The sequence below is a fragment of the Cyrtonyx montezumae genome, unplaced genomic scaffold, assembly GCF_038088225.1.
Source record: "Cyrtonyx montezumae isolate F1298 unplaced genomic scaffold, pur_monq_1.0 scaffold_2, whole genome shotgun sequence".
Taxonomy (NCBI): Eukaryota; Metazoa; Chordata; class Aves; order Galliformes; family Odontophoridae; genus Cyrtonyx; species Cyrtonyx montezumae.
In genome coordinates this window covers 31,248,339-31,265,771 of record NW_027071936.1, presented here as the reverse complement: position 1 = coordinate 31,265,771, position 17,433 = coordinate 31,248,339, and the positions used below count along the sequence as shown (strand labels likewise).

At 38.1% G+C, this 17,433-nt stretch overlaps 1 protein-coding gene across 1 annotated transcript in view; it reads left to right on the top strand.

The window, feature by feature from the left end:
• Positions 1-17,433, top strand: part of FAT4 (FAT atypical cadherin 4) — a 132,245-nt gene that overhangs the window by 65,332 nt on the left and 49,480 nt on the right. The window contains exons 2-6 of the mRNA XM_065736800.1: positions 2,716-2,847; positions 6,716-6,977; positions 8,941-9,291; positions 13,637-14,559; positions 15,271-15,445. Coding sequence (XP_065592872.1) covers positions 2,716-2,847; positions 6,716-6,977; positions 8,941-9,291; positions 13,637-14,559; positions 15,271-15,445 — 1,843 coding nt within the window. The remainder of the gene's footprint in view (positions 1-2,715; positions 2,848-6,715; positions 6,978-8,940; positions 9,292-13,636; positions 14,560-15,270; positions 15,446-17,433) is intronic.

Genomic DNA, 17,433 nt, shown 5'->3' with positions numbered 1-17,433 from the left:
TCTTCCTGTGGCATATTTCAGCTTTTGAAGGTTTTGGTCTTCTGAACTGGATATTTTTCCTTGTACGCACTGCTGTTGCTGGAGGGTGTTTTGCCATGGCTGAGCATGAGAGCGCAGCAGGCCTTATATAGAGCTTTATGAACACAATGCCTGGGGTGCAGGTGACCTTCTTGCCTTGCATTCATTAAATCTGAGGCAGACTTACACAGTTATTAATGGGTAGCCTATGATATTTATCAAGCCATGTATTTTAAGAGCTGAGTGATGCACACTGGTATCTTCATGCATATGTAATGTGGAACTAGAAAGAGGAGGCATTTGGCTGCAGAGAGAAATGGCTTAGATGTTTAATGACAGATTGTGAATTCTTTTTTCTTCTCAGTAAAGATGTGATAAAACATGTTGAATCTTTCCGGTACCCTATGGCACTGAGAGACTTTGTGGTCGTGACTTTCTTATGAGCTTCAACCTGGGGTCTTGACTTCTGAAATAATTTCAAAGAGAAATTAATTTCTAAAACACTTAAGTAGTAGGTGAAATTTTTGTAAATGGGCATATTGCACAGGGCTGCTAATGAGACCTAACCAACAGTGAATTATGACATCATATACATTAGCTAAGTTCTGTGGATTAACAGTAATCACAGTGTAAAGACTCTTCAGAAATATTTAGGTATCTTTCTAAAAATTTCTCTCCTTGTTTGAAAATTTCTTCTCCAAAATGTAAAGCACACATTCAGTATGAAATAGAATGTCTTTGTTTTCATGAAAACTGATTTTTGAGGATAAACATACTTCTATGAAATATATCATTTTTGCCTCTATTTTTCAGTCTTCCAGAAGTCAGCTTTGTAATTTATTTGTGTCACGAACCCTATCCATATGTATTCTTGGATTCTTACTATTTTACATTATGCAAGCTGTAGGCAACACAGAGCTCCTAACCCCACACCCCAGAAGTTTTCCTATCTTTTTCATATGATTTTTACAAGGGACAATCTTTCTTTAAAGAAAAAAAAAAAAAAAAAAAAAAAGGTTTCTGGTGGTGAAATGTCACTAGTAGCTGAAATGTTGAAGCTGTACATGACATACATGTTATTAATAAATAAATTGCAGAGCTGGGCAGCTGCTTTAGCTTGAAACTGTACCTGATGACATGCAATACTTTTCACCAGAGGAGTGTGTTTTGCCGTGGTAGTTCAGGTGCAGGACCTATTTGGCAGGTGACAAAATCCTTCATCTGTCACTTCTGGGTTTCTCCCCTCTCCATGATTAATTGTCACCCAGATGCAGCAGTCACCATGAAAACCAACATGGGCTGGGTTATCCTCTGAGAGTTTGCCTGGTTATTTGGTTGTTAGAACCATTGCTTGCAATGCTGTGATCAGTACTTCTGGTACTTCTATTGTCGTAGATTGAAATTTGATAACAAAATATCTGGGTTACTTTGTCTCAGTCCACGAGGCTTTTTGTTTACCTTTTGTGAATGATCAAAGAAATGATATGTGGTATAAATAATGGCCTCCTGTAAAAGGCCATTGAAGACCTATAGGCACAGTGTTTTGTCTGCAGTTTCTGCAGATCTCCCTAATGTTAATGTAATTTATACTCTGTTTTTAAAGATGTGTCACTTCTCTTTAATGCTGTGCAAAATTTCTGGCAGTGAGAGTAACCTACTGTGGGCATAAATACCAAACACAAATGTTAAAAAACCAACCAAGCAAAAATAGCACAACAGAGCAATATACTTACATGAGATGACTGATGTATATGGGATGCAGCCATTGAAAGTTTGGGGAAAGATACAGCAAGCAAGCCTGGGTACCTCAGTTGTTCTAGAGATAATTACGCTTCTATCGTTAAGAAAGTTATATTTGGGGTTGCCCCAGTCATTAAGTCAGCATGGCTTGGCAGTTATTGGTCTGTATGAAAAGGGTGCAGAAACATTATGGCAGGTGACTAAACTGTAAAAATCCAGAGGTCCCTTCTAACCTCTACGATACTGTGATTCTATGTGATTCTGTGAAATAATGCACAGTCTTACATAAACTATCCTTATTACTTGGGAAGACATATGCATTCAGCAGGTGAAAAAAATATTTGTTTAGGTATGCATAGGTGAGAAGAATAGATGGTAGTGGCTGCTCCTTAAGTAACATTTGTTTGCAATCAGAGGAGAGCTTTGTGAAAAAAACAGAATTTTTTTAAATATATTTTTTAATATAAAGTGCAAGGGTGTTTTGTTTTTTTTTTTTGTCCCTCAAAACTGAGAGTTGCCAATACATAAACATTTCAGAGAGGATTTTACACCACCTCATCTTTATGTCAAGCAGTATTTAATGGTTGAATGATCCCCTGCCCCAGGACTTGGCAGCTGTCCTCCAGGGGCTGACTTTGGGGATTACAATGACAGTCTATCAGTGGATCTTTTCCAATATAAACTAGGCTAGGGCCATTTAAAATCAGTTGCTATCAACAAGTTAAATTATCTTTATTTATGTTAGAAGCTTTCCTATAAGTATTTTATAACAGTGTGGAATTTTAATATCTGGAGGGGTCGTTCCTGTTGTCACTGTTATTTGGCAGTGTTCTAATTTACACAATTAGGCACAATTTACCTGATTTCTTTCAAAATTATGTGATTTGTAACATTCAGGTCTAATCAGTGTCTAACTCACAGTGCTCACACAACTTTTTCTGATTCCTTTCTTTATAGGTGGAAATAACACTTCAAGATATCAATGACAACCCTCCAGTGTTCCCCACAGATATGCTTGATCTGACTGTGGAAGAGAATATAGGAGATGGATCTAAGATAATGCAGCTGACAGCCATGGATGCTGATGAGGTAGGAGCATTGTTTCATGTACAAAAAATGCTATTCTGGAGATGCACATTTTATTTGTTCCTCTATTCCCTGCATGAGGGTTTGGGGAGCTATTGTGCCACACAGTTTTTGTGTTGCATCTGCACCCTTTGCCAGGCTGTGTTCAATGCCTGCTGTGCAGTCCCACATAGGAACCCATAGGCATGACAAAGGCCCTGTTAACTGCAGGCTGCCTGTTGGCTTTTGTCAGTTAATTTCTCATAACACGTCCTAATGAGCAGTTGCACTGATGACAAAAAAAAAACTCCCCCTTTTTGATTTTAGACGGTGTTGTTTTCGGCAGTCTCATCACATATCACACTTCCTGACTTGGCAACAGTACTGGGCTGCCCAGCTTCTTGCAGAGATGTACTGACACTCAGTTTAAGAACACAGCTTTAGGTCTAAGTTAATCCTAGTTTTGAGGTTTGCAATAAAACTCTAATGCTTGCTCACACTTTCACCAGATAACTTTATACTGTTATCCTGAAGGAAAGTCTTATTTCACCAGAGAAACTAGAGAGAATAATGCTAAAACATCTGCTCAGACAGACCCATTTGATAGAGTCTTCTTGCTTGTGTAGATGTATTTCTGTAAAGACAACCAAGGAGCTGCTCAGGAGCTAGCAAAAAAGTCTTCTGAACAACTGATGTTAAACAGTTGGCCTGTTGGCTTAATGAGAGCTATTGGAGTCTCTTGTATGTGTCAGGCAAATATATCCAAATATAATTCAGTATATTCATTCCTTTTGGAAAGTAAGTTATGAGAGAGTTAATCATATTGTTTCATTTGCTTGAACTTATTTGCTTTCCACTAGGGAAAAGCCTAAAAAGTCAGTATGAGCATGAAAAGAAGATTGTGTTGTCATTAAAATATAGGGTTACACTTAACAAGTAATTCTTTCATTCAAATAATAAGGTAATTCAGCCCTCTCAGGAGAATTTTATTTCCAGTCATTTTTGTGTTACTTTGTCTAGCCCTTCTGTGATTGCTAATTGATGTATTTAATGTTGCTACTACATAGGGATGCCAAGAAGACCAATGATTTCCTGGGGTGCACTAAAAGGGTGTGGCCAGCAGGTTGAGGGAGGCAATCCCCTTCTCTTCTGCCCTGATGAGGCCACATCTGGAGTATACTGTGTGCAGTTCTGGGCTCCTCAGTTCAAGAAAGGCAGGGAACTTCTAGAGGCAATGGGAATGGGCATGAACTAGTGCACAGGAAGTTCAATCTATGAGAAAATCTTCTTTACTGTAAGGCTGACAGAACACTGGCACAGGCTGCCCAGAGAGGCTGCAGAGTCTCCTTTTCTGGAGATACTCAAAACCCACCTGGACGATTTCCTGTGCGACCTACTCCAAGGAATCTGCTTTAGTAGGGGGTTGGACTAGATGACTTCTGAGGTCTCTTCCAACACCTACAATTCTGTGATTGATATAATGATTAGGAACATTTTTTCTGATGTAGACAAAAGTTGACTTAGGAAAAGTGCATAACGGCGTGTCTTATAATGTGAATATTAATATTAGAAAGAAGTAAATGTTAAATGGACACTTTCTGCTGATATATGGCAAACTGATATCTAAGATTTTGACAATATATTATGCTCTCTTCTCTTCTGTGTTAACTCCTGCTGAGTTATGTGTTCCTGCCTTCTTTCTTCACACGTGCAACTCGCATATACAGCTCAGTAAAATGAGGCAGCCTGAGCATACTGCCTTTGCTATTTGCATAGCTGCTTTCAGAGCTGAAAGTTTAGCATCAAGAGGATAACAGAACCCTTAAAACTTATGGTTGAAGCGTGTACAAGAATCCCCATTGATAGTATTAAGGCATCACATTTCAGCCCCTTGTATGTTTACATAAGGACTTTTTAGAGATCTGAGAAAAGATGTAAAGACAAGTCTCTAAGTGCTAAATGATACCTAAGGCTCTAGCAATTGCAACAGCTTCTAGCACCTTGCAAGTTTCTTTCAGACTGTTGGTGATGGAAAATTTCTGTACAGTTTTTTAATATGTTATACTTCATAATTTTGTGTTAATATTGTGTATTCTGCTTTGTTTCTCACCTAATTCTCACCTAATGTAAAGTTATTAATTTGATTAGGCCATCATCACGTGTAGTTCTGTTTTCACTGTGCGGTGTTGGTAGAAGTCTGCCCAGCCAAAAAAAAAAAAAGGTAGATAATGTGATCACCTCTGAAATCTTAAATTCCCATCATCTGTTTTTATTAAATCACACAATTACAGGAAAACATGTTACATACCTCAAGTACACCTGAGCATACAGGGTCTGTTTATGCTGAAGCACTGTGTGCAGCTGTTCCAGTCCAGACACCTGGAGAAAGGGGTTTTCTTTCAAAATGTCATTTTATCAGTTGCCTGAATCTGTCTCTTTGAAGCAGCACTCCAGGGAGTAGGTTTGGCATCAGGCACTGTCATAAGGCCAGGTAGTAAATGTTTTTCTCTCATGTCACAGGTACAAGTGAGTGTTTATCTCTGTTAATTTGCTTTTTTAGCTGTCTGATAATAGCTAAAATTTCTTTTTCCCTGATCTCCTTGATCAGGGTGACCTGTGGTCCCCACACAAAAGACACTGGGGAAATGGCCAGCTGCTCACCAAAACACGTGGCACATGTATCTTGGAAAGGAAGGAAGTGACCCTAGAATCTGAGGTCTCCTTTTGCTTTGCCATAAAGACCAACGCTAAGAAGAAAAATGTATAGCTAAGTATTGGCTTTGAGGGGAAATGTGCTGGGCTAGTTACATTCCCTGGAATTACAGTGAGATGGCATCTTCACACTGAGCAAGACATCCTTAGGAGGTGACTGACGGTGGGCCCTTTTTTGAGATCCATAAGGCTGAATATTTTCTCACTACTGATCAGTGACACAGGCCGGATCAGGCAGCTTTTCACAAGATTTGTGATGGGGCAGGGCTAAGGTGAGATGCATTGTGTCAATTATTGGGTAGAAAGGCTTTTTTGTTAACTTTTAATTTCAACTTTTAAGGAAAAAGGAAAAAAAAAAAAAGCCCTTACATTTTTTTCTACGTAAAATTACTTTTCTGTCATTTTCTTTATAGCCAAAAATATTCAAAATGCTTATGAATTCTTTGTTTTTTTCCAAGGTCAAATGAGAGATTTTGTTCAACCCCTAGAGGAAATGTTTTTGGTTTCCGGGGACTGACAGCACAACCCAAGAGATCAGAACTGTGCTATTAGTGACACATGACTTGTCACTACAGGGCTGGCTACTCATAGAGATGAATGCATCCTGACACATGAAGGTCCCTTTGGGGGGCTGCTGCATAGCACCCGTGCAAACATTGCTCCCAGGAGTTTCCCCTGACCTGGAGCTGGTAGAGCCAGTGCTTGCTGCCTTGATCTCCATCCTTGTATCCATCCTATCCTCCTCTTCTTGTTCCTTACAGGGAGGTCAGAGCTGTGTCTGCAGGCAGGATGTTCATTTAATTTAACCTTACAACATAAAATAAACTCTGTTCACTACTTAGTGGAAAGGTGTTGGTGCTGCTTGGTAATGCCAGCTTGAAGTTAAAACAGGTATTAGGGCTTTGTGGTCTTGACTGGATGCAATCCTTTTATGAGCAGCGGAGCAAGAAAGTATCACAGCAATCTTGTCACTTTACGTCTCATAAATAAAATCTGTGTGCGTATGCATCTGTATTGAGGGGACTGAAAAAGAGGCCAAGGAGGAAGGCTGTTTATTAAAGGAAGCTGTTCTGAAAGTATTTGCCAAGTGCAGTTACTGGAACGGTTCTTGTCTTACTTAAAATTATGATGTGGTTTTCCTGGCAAATAACTTGATTTGACCACTTCTGTTTTCACTTAGGGAGCCAATGCCCTTGTCACATACACTATTATCAGTGGTGCAGACGATAGCTTCCATGTTGACCCTGAATCAGGAGACCTGATAGCCACCAAGCGCCTGGACCGGGAGCGCCGCTCCAAGTACTCCCTGCTGGTTCGTGCTGACGATGGCCTGCAGTCCTCCGACATGAGGATAAACATCACCGTCAGTGATGTTAATGACCACATCCCCAAGTTCTCGAAACCGGTGTATTCCTTTGACATTCCAGAAGATGCCACTCCAGGTAAATAGGAAATGACCTGAAAGTGACAGAAGTTTCTTTTGGTCTGTCTAGAGGCACTTGAGAGGGAGAGGGCAGGAAACTTGACTGGTCCCGTGAGCATCTCTTAGATGTGATGGAGGGGTAAAGGGAATCGTGTCATTCTGTAACTCTGCTTGCTAACTTGAGGTCTAGTGGAGTAACATTTGTTTTAGGGAAGTACAGAAATGTTTGCTGTTCCAAGAAAAAGCAGCCTAATACATAGGTGCAGAATAGGAATTATGCATGTATCCCAATGGAAAATTCTGAGTGCTACTACTTGAAATAAATATAAGATAAACAAGAAAAGAAGTAAGTGGAAAAACTTACGTGCTGGAAACATTATACTCTTGTGGAAAAGATGTGGTGGTGCTAGTCATCTTCAGTGAATATGACTCATAATACTTAATAGATTGAGGGTAGGATCACAAGACTGGTGACTATTGAACTGCCAGTAATTTGTACATTGCTTCTGACATACAATCAGTTCCTACCCTTAACATCGTATTTTCTTAATCTCATTTTCAACTCCTGGCTCTGACAGTATTTTCTTTAAAAAAAAATAAAAGTAACCTTTAGGTAGATAATTGTGATTCCAAGAGTTAATTGCAGATATCTTGAGTAGCTGTTTTCCTTTTTTAAAACTTTTTTCTTTTCTGAGTGTGTTTCAGTGTTTATTAGATTGATTTTAAGCTAGAAACTATTTAGACCAAACTTTTCAAAAGCTGTGCTATATTTTGTTGAGTTTTCAAGATGGGAAATGGCTATTTCTGTCAATAGTTTCCAATATTTTATACAGAGCCCCAGAATAAAAGCAATATCTGCTTTCTTAGTAACAGAAGAAACTTAGAAACTTTTCCTTAAATGTGAATGAAATGAAGGAGATATAAATGACATGTTGGTAACCTTGAAGCTTTTATTAGGGCCTAGACTTATGAGTATGGGAGGCTTAAGTTGGGACAGTCAAGATTGACCCCATGCCTACATCTTCTGCGCTGTGTCCCACAGTGACTGTCTGAAAATCCGAGGGTGTTTTTTGTTCAAGGAAGTATACTATGGTCAGAGAGTCCTTTTGATCAATTAACATGCAATCTGAAATGTTTAAGGATTAGTTAATCAAATGTATGGAAATTGTGCGGGGATATTCAACTGGGTCAGAGCTGTAGCAGTATTCTTCATCCTGATAAGCAGTTTTCGTTGTCGCATGAAAGCAATTAACTGTGCTAGAACAAATATAATTCATTTGGTTCCAGGAAAAAGAATTTAAACGATTAACTTTCTTGGAAATGAGCTGATCTTAATTATAATTACTGTTCAATATGCTAAATAGCGAGACTGTATTTCCAAACTTTAGCAAGATAGGTCAGTCATGTGAATGCAGCTATGCAGAAATGAAAACAATGGCACATACTCACAAGGAGCTGAATTTCAAAAAACACTGAAGTATCAACCCCTATAATGTTTCTGGTTTTCTGACCGCAGTTTCTCTGCTCAGCCTCTTTTTTCAAAAAGTAGAGCTAGGATCTTTGGTATGTCCTGACATTTCAGTTCCTGCATTTAAAGGAATGATATAGAAGTTTTCAGAACCTGTAATTGTCTGAAGAGAAAAAGGGGTCCTTTGAGTAGCAGAAAGAAAATACATAAAAATTGTTTTTGCCATGGTTGATATCTCATCTGGACATGTTCCTGTTTAAAGATAAAGACAGATATTACTGACCATTTCTTGTTTGTATTTTTAATAGCCCTTGAAAATCAACATCATACTGGTTGTTGTTGCTGTCAGCTTTGAAAAACCTTTTGCAGTTAAGCATACAGTGCTGAGGGCTGAATATTTTTACAAAGGATTCCTTTTACCCTGCAGAAGTGCTTGACAAGGATCTTGCTCTTAACATGTCGATGATGTGCCTTTTGCTAGTGACTTACTTTTTTCTCTTCCCATGCTGTGCAGGCTCATTAGTGGCAGCCATTCTAGCCACTGATGATGACTCTGGTATAAATGGAGAAATCACATACACCGTGAGTGAAGATGATGAAGAGGGCATGTTCTTCCTGAACCCTGTTACAGGAGTCTTTAACTTGACCCGCGCGCTAGACTACGAAACACAACAATATTACATTCTGACCATTCGTGCAGAAGATGGAGGAGGCCAGTTTACTACCATCAGAGTGTACTTCAATATACTGGACATAAACGACAACCCACCAGTGTTCAGCATGGCCTCATACAGTACGTCTTTGATGGAGAACTTGGCTCCAGGATCGGCTATTCTCAACTTCAGCGTCACTGATGCAGATGATGGTAGGCACTAACTAATATTCTGATGATACGTGCATGTTTCACATAAGCAACGTACTAGAAGGCCTAGCAGAAAGGACTAATTAGGGCTATCCTTAGGACACCATCATGTGATTACGTTTAGTATATTCTCTGTAGGTAGAGGTTATTTTTTTCATATTTCACACTAGGTTTAAGAATGTGGGAATTAATTGCAAAGTTGTATTTTATCTAGAGCATATCCACTGACAAGCAGCAGGAGAGAAATTGTGTTCAGCTTGCATGTTTACGTTAGACTTTCAGATCTTTCAGATTTTTTTTTTTTTAATTTTATAAGATATTAAGTAAGTTTCTGCAGTAAGGGGTTTCATCTACAATTGTCACAGCATGTATTCTGAAATGTACTGTGTCTCAAGTATATCATTAAGAAAAGTATGAGCTACAAGATACTGATAGTGAAGAATTAAAAAAAAAGTGGCAAAAAGAGATCACAGGAAATTTTCTCTTTAAAATAAGCTTTAATCTTGGGATTATGTATGACATCTAGAAGGTATTAATGTGTTAAGAGTGCAAAAGATAGGATCTGTATAGCTTACTTAAGCATTTTTTCCTTAAAATTTTTGTCCAAATGAGAATAATTACAGTATTTGATCATAAAATACATAAAAATGATTCCATAGCATGTTAAGTGTACACAGACAGTATTTTGGGTGGCTTAGTACGGAATTTTTAATAGCACTCATGCTGGCTTTCCAGGTAAAGTATATTTTGGGACATGTTAAGTGAATATGTCTCCTCTTAACTCAAGAGGCTCAGGAAAGACCATCTTACACTGAAACGTGCACTTCAAGCACAGAGCACCCTCATTCTTCAAGGAATCCCAGTTTGTTCACTTATAAGAACTGAGCTCATCAAGATGGTTCAGGAAAATAATTGTTTTCCTCCGGAAATACTAGGTTGTTCAAATTACAGACATTTTTGTGGGAACATCCGAGTGCTGATGAATAGTACTTTCTGTGGTAAAGACTGTGCAACAATTTTTAAGATCAAATTGGGAAAGTGAGAGAGAAAAGAGGTTTCATAAGATTAGCCGGCAAGTCAGAAATTACAATTTCATGGTATTGGCTATTCTTGTATGGATATCTCTTTCTCTACTCTTGTTAAAGATTTTATTTTTATGTAAGGTAAATGTAAATTGGAGGAGGAACTTATACTTGCATCTACGTATCCAGGGAAGTGATTTCTTCAGACTTTCAGAGAAATGGGTTTGTGTCTCCTCTGTCTCCTACCACAGTTCATCTTTTCTGTCCAAATATTGTCTACATCATAATATACAGTGGGAAAAAAAATAAAGAATAAAAAAAACCCACAAAAAATGCAAGCTCTAACAGTTTAGATAGGAAAAAAAAGGCTTACAAAAGTTAGTAGTGTGTTGGTATGGTGCTTGGTTTCAAACATTTCTGAAAGTTAGTTCCACTTAGCCATTATGGATCTGCTTTTCTTCTCCTCATACATTAATTTCCATCTGTATACAATGGATGTGAACTGTCATAACACTGGCATACAATTTTACATCCATCATGCACCACTCAGTTAGAAATGAAGCAAATGAGTATTAGAAGAGCAATTAAATGAAAAGTCAGACAGGTATCTTGCCTCTTCTATTTTCTGTCACACTGCCTTTTTTAATAGTTTGGTTTTAAAATTAGTGGGGCAGAAATTTCATTTCAACATTATGCTAGGCCCAGTTACTCAGTAGGACTGCTACTGCAGCAAATGTTATCAACTGTTGATATTTTTATTTCAAGCTCAAACCTTTTTATCCTGTGTTTTCTTGTGTTTGGGTAGAGTGCAGTCATAACCATTTCTGCCCAGCTCTGCATGTGATTTGCTGATATTGCACACAAATATAATTACATTGATTATTGGTGCTAAATGATTTCAAAGTTTGGAAAAGCTCTTAAAAGACATTGCTTTCTAGTGATGTATACCTGTTATTTTAGCATAAACATTGGTAAATGACAAAACCCACTGTGATAGTGAGACAGCTCCACTGTCATTTTCTTGTTTGACACACCTTGAGGAAACAACAGCAATTTGTGTCAGCTTGAACTATACAGATACATAGTAAATATCAGTAAAAGCTCTTGATCAACCAATGTGATAAAAAACTCAGTTTTATTAAGTCACTTTGAGATTCAGTTTTGTTTGTTTGTTTGTTTATTTTCCAAATCTAATTAGAAGGAGTTCTTCACAAGACAAAGTACACGTATGTCAGTTAGTTAAGATATTCCCCATGGCAAGAAACTATGAGATTTACAAGTTAAAATTTATCACATACCTATAGATATTTGTATTTAGGGAAAAGTAAAAAAATACAGGATTTTATTATTTTTCTTTTGACTCAGTAAATAAATAGAAATAGGAATAAGATTAAAAAAAAAAGCATTATTTGAATTGCTGCCCTCATGTCTGAGCTCTCACTCACCCTGAAATCAACTAAACCCAAAGCTCAGCAAAGAGGATGCCCCTGCTTTCTTCGTAAGAAAATCTTAGCTTCTAACCTGGAGAGAGGATGAATGAGGAGCATAATTCAAGATTTGTGGACTTTTTGAAACAATAGTTCATTAAACCACAGTCCTGGCTCCAGGACTGGAATCCATATTTAGGAAAATTTCCTTCTGCTCCAGGAGGATGACAGTTCAATCTATAAAAACATTAGCAGCATCTGGAACTATGAGAGTGCAGGACAAAGAATGAAAAAGTGGATGGAGGTGAGAAGAACAAGTAGTAAATTTAATAGGAACAAGCACCACCACAGCAAAGAAAGGATAAAAAGAGAATTTAAATGTAGTAAAAAAAATCATTTTTATCTAAAGGATCTAATTCCTACCCATTTCTGAATTCAGTTGCCAAAATGTTGGTTTCCAGGAAGTACTTTACTGAAATCAGAAGACTTCCATTCATATAATTAATCATTTTGAAGTACAGCTGAACAGAAAATAGAGTAGTATTATGTTTTCATATTGCTTTGCTTGTTCAAAGTAATGTAAAAACACTAATATCTGGCAAATAATTGTATTAATTTCCTTAATTGCATTCAAATATTTTGTCTCTCATGTTTGGTTCTATGTACATTATAATTATGTCCATACTAAAGAATAGGAGAGAGAGAAAGGTGCCAATTAGTAGCCACTGGGGGAAAGGCAAGTAGAACTAGAATTCCTGAGTCTGAGCACAGTAAACAGCAGCAATTAATAAATCAAATACAGTAATAATGTTGTAATCAAATGAATTTAGTTGGAGGGAAAAAAGCTGCTGAGTAAAAATGACAAAATGCACAAAAAAGTAATAATCTGAGTAAGCAGGCAGCTTGGTTTCTTTGCCTGTGAGGTGAGTTTGAGGGGCAGGTGAGTAGTGAAAAATCTGTTAATCTGCTAATCCCGAATCACAATCTTCCTGACTCAAAACAAGAAAACAAATCAATATGAATTAAAATATGAATGAGATACTTAATATATATGTATATGGAAGTGCATATATATACACAGATACATATGTGTATATATATATGTATATCAATGGAAGAAGACTTATTTCTATTTCCATTAGGTGTTCCGACAAATAGCTGTTTAGAGTGAGCTCTGACACTGAAGTGGCAATATATGTTGTTTTTTGTATGGCAAATTTAGGACCATTTCGGAGCTTTGTCAAGGCTCAAAATCCATTTCCCATACCAAAATTATAAATCACTCCCTTGACCATAATTGCTATGTTTCAGTCATAAGATGAAGGCTATTCATCTGGTATTTTTGAACACTTCCTTGTATGGTAAGCATACCTCTCCATAGTATTCACTCTTGGCCTACTCCATCTAGTCATGGGAGTTTCTGGTTTTGTTTTTTTTTAATAGGGTGGAAAAATTCATGAAATAATCATGTCAGTGATAATGTTGCTGACTACAAATGGGAAGAATGGAGCAAAAAGCTGTTCTGGAAGCGGCAGAACTATTGATACTTTCTCCAAAACTATTAGAGATGTGACAAGTTGCCTGTGTTTTCACTGCAGTTCTTGCTGAAAGAACAGGGATGAAATCTGCTGGCCTTTCCCTCAGTGGCCACTCTGATTAACAACATCCTTCCCTATCCTTCTTCAGCTCCTGTCAGAATTATTTATTTCCATGGCTTATGTTCCACCGTGAAACTCAGCTGAAATTAACTGTTGGATTCAAAAATTATAATGGGGAAGCTGTCTGGGTGGCATGTTCGTATGCTCCTCATTTCCATAGGAAGTGAGGCTAGACGCATCTATACATCTAGATCAGTGGGATTAAGGCACACCCTCTTACCTACTGTCTCCTGACCCCCAGGCTCCAACTCGCAGCTGTCCTTCAGCATCGCCTCCGGGGACAGTGCAGGGCACTTTGGCATCGACAGCAGCGGGGTGCTGAGCATCCAACAGCCTTTGGATCGGGAAAGACAGTCTTTCTATAGCCTTGTTGTGCAAGTCCACGACATGGCCCCTCTCCCTGCCTCCAGGTACACAAGCACAGCTCAAGTTTCCATTATTCTGCTGGACGTGAACGACAGCCCTCCTAGCTTTATCTCTCCGAAGCTGACCTACATCCCAGAAAACACACCAATAGACACGGTCGTGTTCAAGGCGCAGGCGACTGACCCTGACAGCGGTCCGAACAGCTACATCGAGTACAGTCTGCTTAGACCTCTGGGCAATAAATTCAGCATTGGCACTATTGACGGTGAAGTCAGGCTGATTGGGGAGCTTGACAGGGAAGCTGTGTCCAACTACACATTGACTGTGGTGGCTACAGACAAGGGCCAGCCATCTCTTTCTTCATCTACAGATGTGATAGTCATAGTCCTCGACATTAACGATAACAACCCCCTTTTTGCACAAAAGCTTTATAGAGTAGAGTTGGAGGAAAACACTTTGACAGGGACAGATTTGATCCAGGTGCATGCTACTGATGGAGATGAGGGTACAAATGGGCAGGTCCGCTATTCCATTGTGAATGGAGATATTAGTAATGAGTTTCGCATTGATTCTGTGACGGGGGTGATAACGGTCGCTAAGCCTTTGGACAGAGAGAAGAAACCCTCCTATATGCTGACTGTTCAGTCCTCTGATCGTGGAAGCAGCCCAAGGACTGACACCACAACAGTCAATATTGTTCTGAAAGATGTTAATGATTACATTCCCACATTTGAGCTTTCTCCCTACTCTGTGAATGTCCCTGAGAATTTAGAGACGCTTCCCAAAGTCATTCTTCAGGTGAGTACACTCAAAAAATTGACATGTATTTGCTACAATTACTAGTATATCTTAGAATACTTTATTTATATATCTTTACCATTGAGTAAAAAAAAAAAAAAGACCAAATTGAAAAGTTGCCTTTTGGCCATAACCTGTCAAGCAATATTTGTTTTGTTTTGTTTTCCTATTTGCATGTTTTTACCAAAGTTTTATATTAGGCTTTGAAGTGGGTTTTGTGTCATTTCCCTCCCCTCCCAACATCTATCTTTCCATGTTCTCTAGGACTTCAAGAGTGTGCTCTATTCTCTCAGCTGAGTCTCAACTTCTATAGAACATATCCTTCAATCTGATCATTGCCTATGTAGGGTGAGGCTCTGTTCCAAACACTGAAATAACAATAAATGGATTGAGATTGAGATGGCAGGACATACTGGAGATCAGTCCACACGACATACACATACAGTGTGCTCTTTGATACTGATCTCAGTCTATACCAAGTCATCAGTGGTTTTCACTGCATCCCAATTCTTTTAAGTCCATGACTACTGTTTTAAGTCATTTTGTCATTACAGCTAGTATATAATAGCCCTTAAGGTACTGGGATTAGTTCAATTCATTAATTGGGATTGATTTCATAGATAATATTTTCTCTACCCCAATTAAATTGTACAGATCCTGCACTTACTGGTTACTGATATTTCTTTTCATGCCTTTATGTTGCTTTTGTAGGTTGTAGCAAGGGATGATGATCAAGGCCTAAACAGCAAGCTTACCTATGTTCTTGTGAGTGGTAATGAAGAAGGAGCCTTTATTCTCTCAGCCAGTGGGGAGCTGCGCTTGGTGCGGAGCCTGGACCGAGAGAAGAAGGAGCAGTATGCTTTATTGATCACAGCTGCTGATTCAGGTAAAGCAGTCTCTTCTGGTCAAATCTTGCATCACATGACAGCATTGCACTCCTGAAGTAAAAAAATAGTTCCTTGATGGCCTGAAATTTTAGTGCATGGAAATTTGTACCCAAGTTTCAATTTAGCTGTCTAGGGTGAAAGCTGGGCTCATGTGATTTCAAAGGGAGTTCATTTGCTTGAAATCAAGATTTTTATCCTTACACTTTAGTAGGTCTCACTATAGATTTTAGTTGGATTGGTTTATTTCCACCGTAGTAGTGAGTGATCCTAACAGGATCATGAGAGCCTCATAAGTAGCAATGAAAAACAGTTTAATGTTATCATCAGAAATGTGCATATAGTTCAAATCGATGACCAGAAAAGAGCTATGTATTACATAGTTAATCGTACTGAAATGTTACCCCTCAAGAGTAATGACAATTTAGATTTCAGCATTTAAATTTTCTGCTTTTCCTATCATCCAATTTTAGGTTTGCTCCAAAATCCTAAATGTGTTCTGAGTTCCCTCAGTTTAAAACACAGACACGAATTCTTGTTAGGAAGATTAAATTACACTTTGACTACAGGTGTCTGAGCATAAAATTTTGGTTGCAGATTTGGATATGAGTATTAGTAGTAAAGATATTCTCATCTTATTTTGGACTGATCTCCAGTCTCTCAGAATCTGATGGGTTGTAATTTACTGCAGAACTTGTTCTTACTTCTTAATAGTAAAAATAGAAGCAAACCCAAGTTGTTGACAAGTTGGTACAGTTTTGTTCTCTACTGTATTGTGTGCAGTATGTCAGTGACAATGTCTGTGACTTATATTTTCCTATTGCAGCAGTGCTCAGGTATTTCACAGTCTGAGCACAGCTGAAACTGTGAAATATAATTTTAGGACTTGGCATTTCATTTGTCTTGTTCTTTGGCTGGAGATACTGTGCCACGCTGTATTTTTTTACACCAGCTTTCCATTACTGTATAGCTTCAAAGTGTACACTTGTGAATTGAACATGCTTAGGCTTGAAGAAGCTTATGTTACTTCAGAAGCTGGATACATTAAAGAAAGTAGATCCTTGGGACCTGTTTACTCTCCCACTCCAAATTGGCAGATCTAGGAATTGACTAGGATTCTATAGAATTTAGCCCCACATATGAAATACATGAAGTCTGAATTCATAAGGCATGTGTCAAGTGGCAAACAATGATTATTCTTCTCAGAAAAACTAGCAAGAAAACAATTTTAGCTTCTGCCTAGCTCTGTAAGTAAGGCAAAAGTTTGACAATGGCATCATCTTTTCCTAAACTGATTCTTAAGAAATGTGAAATCCAGAACACTGATAGGTAATTTGTTTGAGGCATCTTCAAGTGTGATGTTTGTCACAGTTATGTGGAGCAAAGGACCAACCTACAGACTTCGGATTTTCTGTCCAACTGTGTCTTGTGTGTTAACATTATCATACGTGGAATGCACAAGAATTACTGTAGACATCTGGCAGTTGAAAAAGGAAAAAAAGATGGGGGAAGAAGCCTTTCTTAAAAGAGTTGTGGCTTATCAGAAGAATGTATTACTTTAAAATATACAAATACTACTGGTAGTGTTATATGATGGATATCCAGGTGGTAAAATCCTGACCTTTGCTAGTAGATGCCTGAATCATTAAGTAAGGTATTTCTGGCTGTACTACCAGAAGAATGGCAATGGCATATCTTGAAATGGGTAAGAAATGTATTCAAATATTCTGTTCTTGAACAACTGATAAAAGATTCTAAAAGAAATTATCACTGGCATGTCCAGTTCTTTGCCTTAATATAACTTTATCTTTCTAGTATCTTAGCTTGTATTTGTTCGATAATGCTTTTATTCTTAGAAAGATCTTGCATAGAGTCAGTTCAACCAGCAAATAAACAAATGAAAACAGGTAGTGCTGCAGTGTAGGAAATCAGTGACTGCCAAAATGTTGTAGAGTGCTGATATGTGTGAAGTCATCTACATCCATATTAT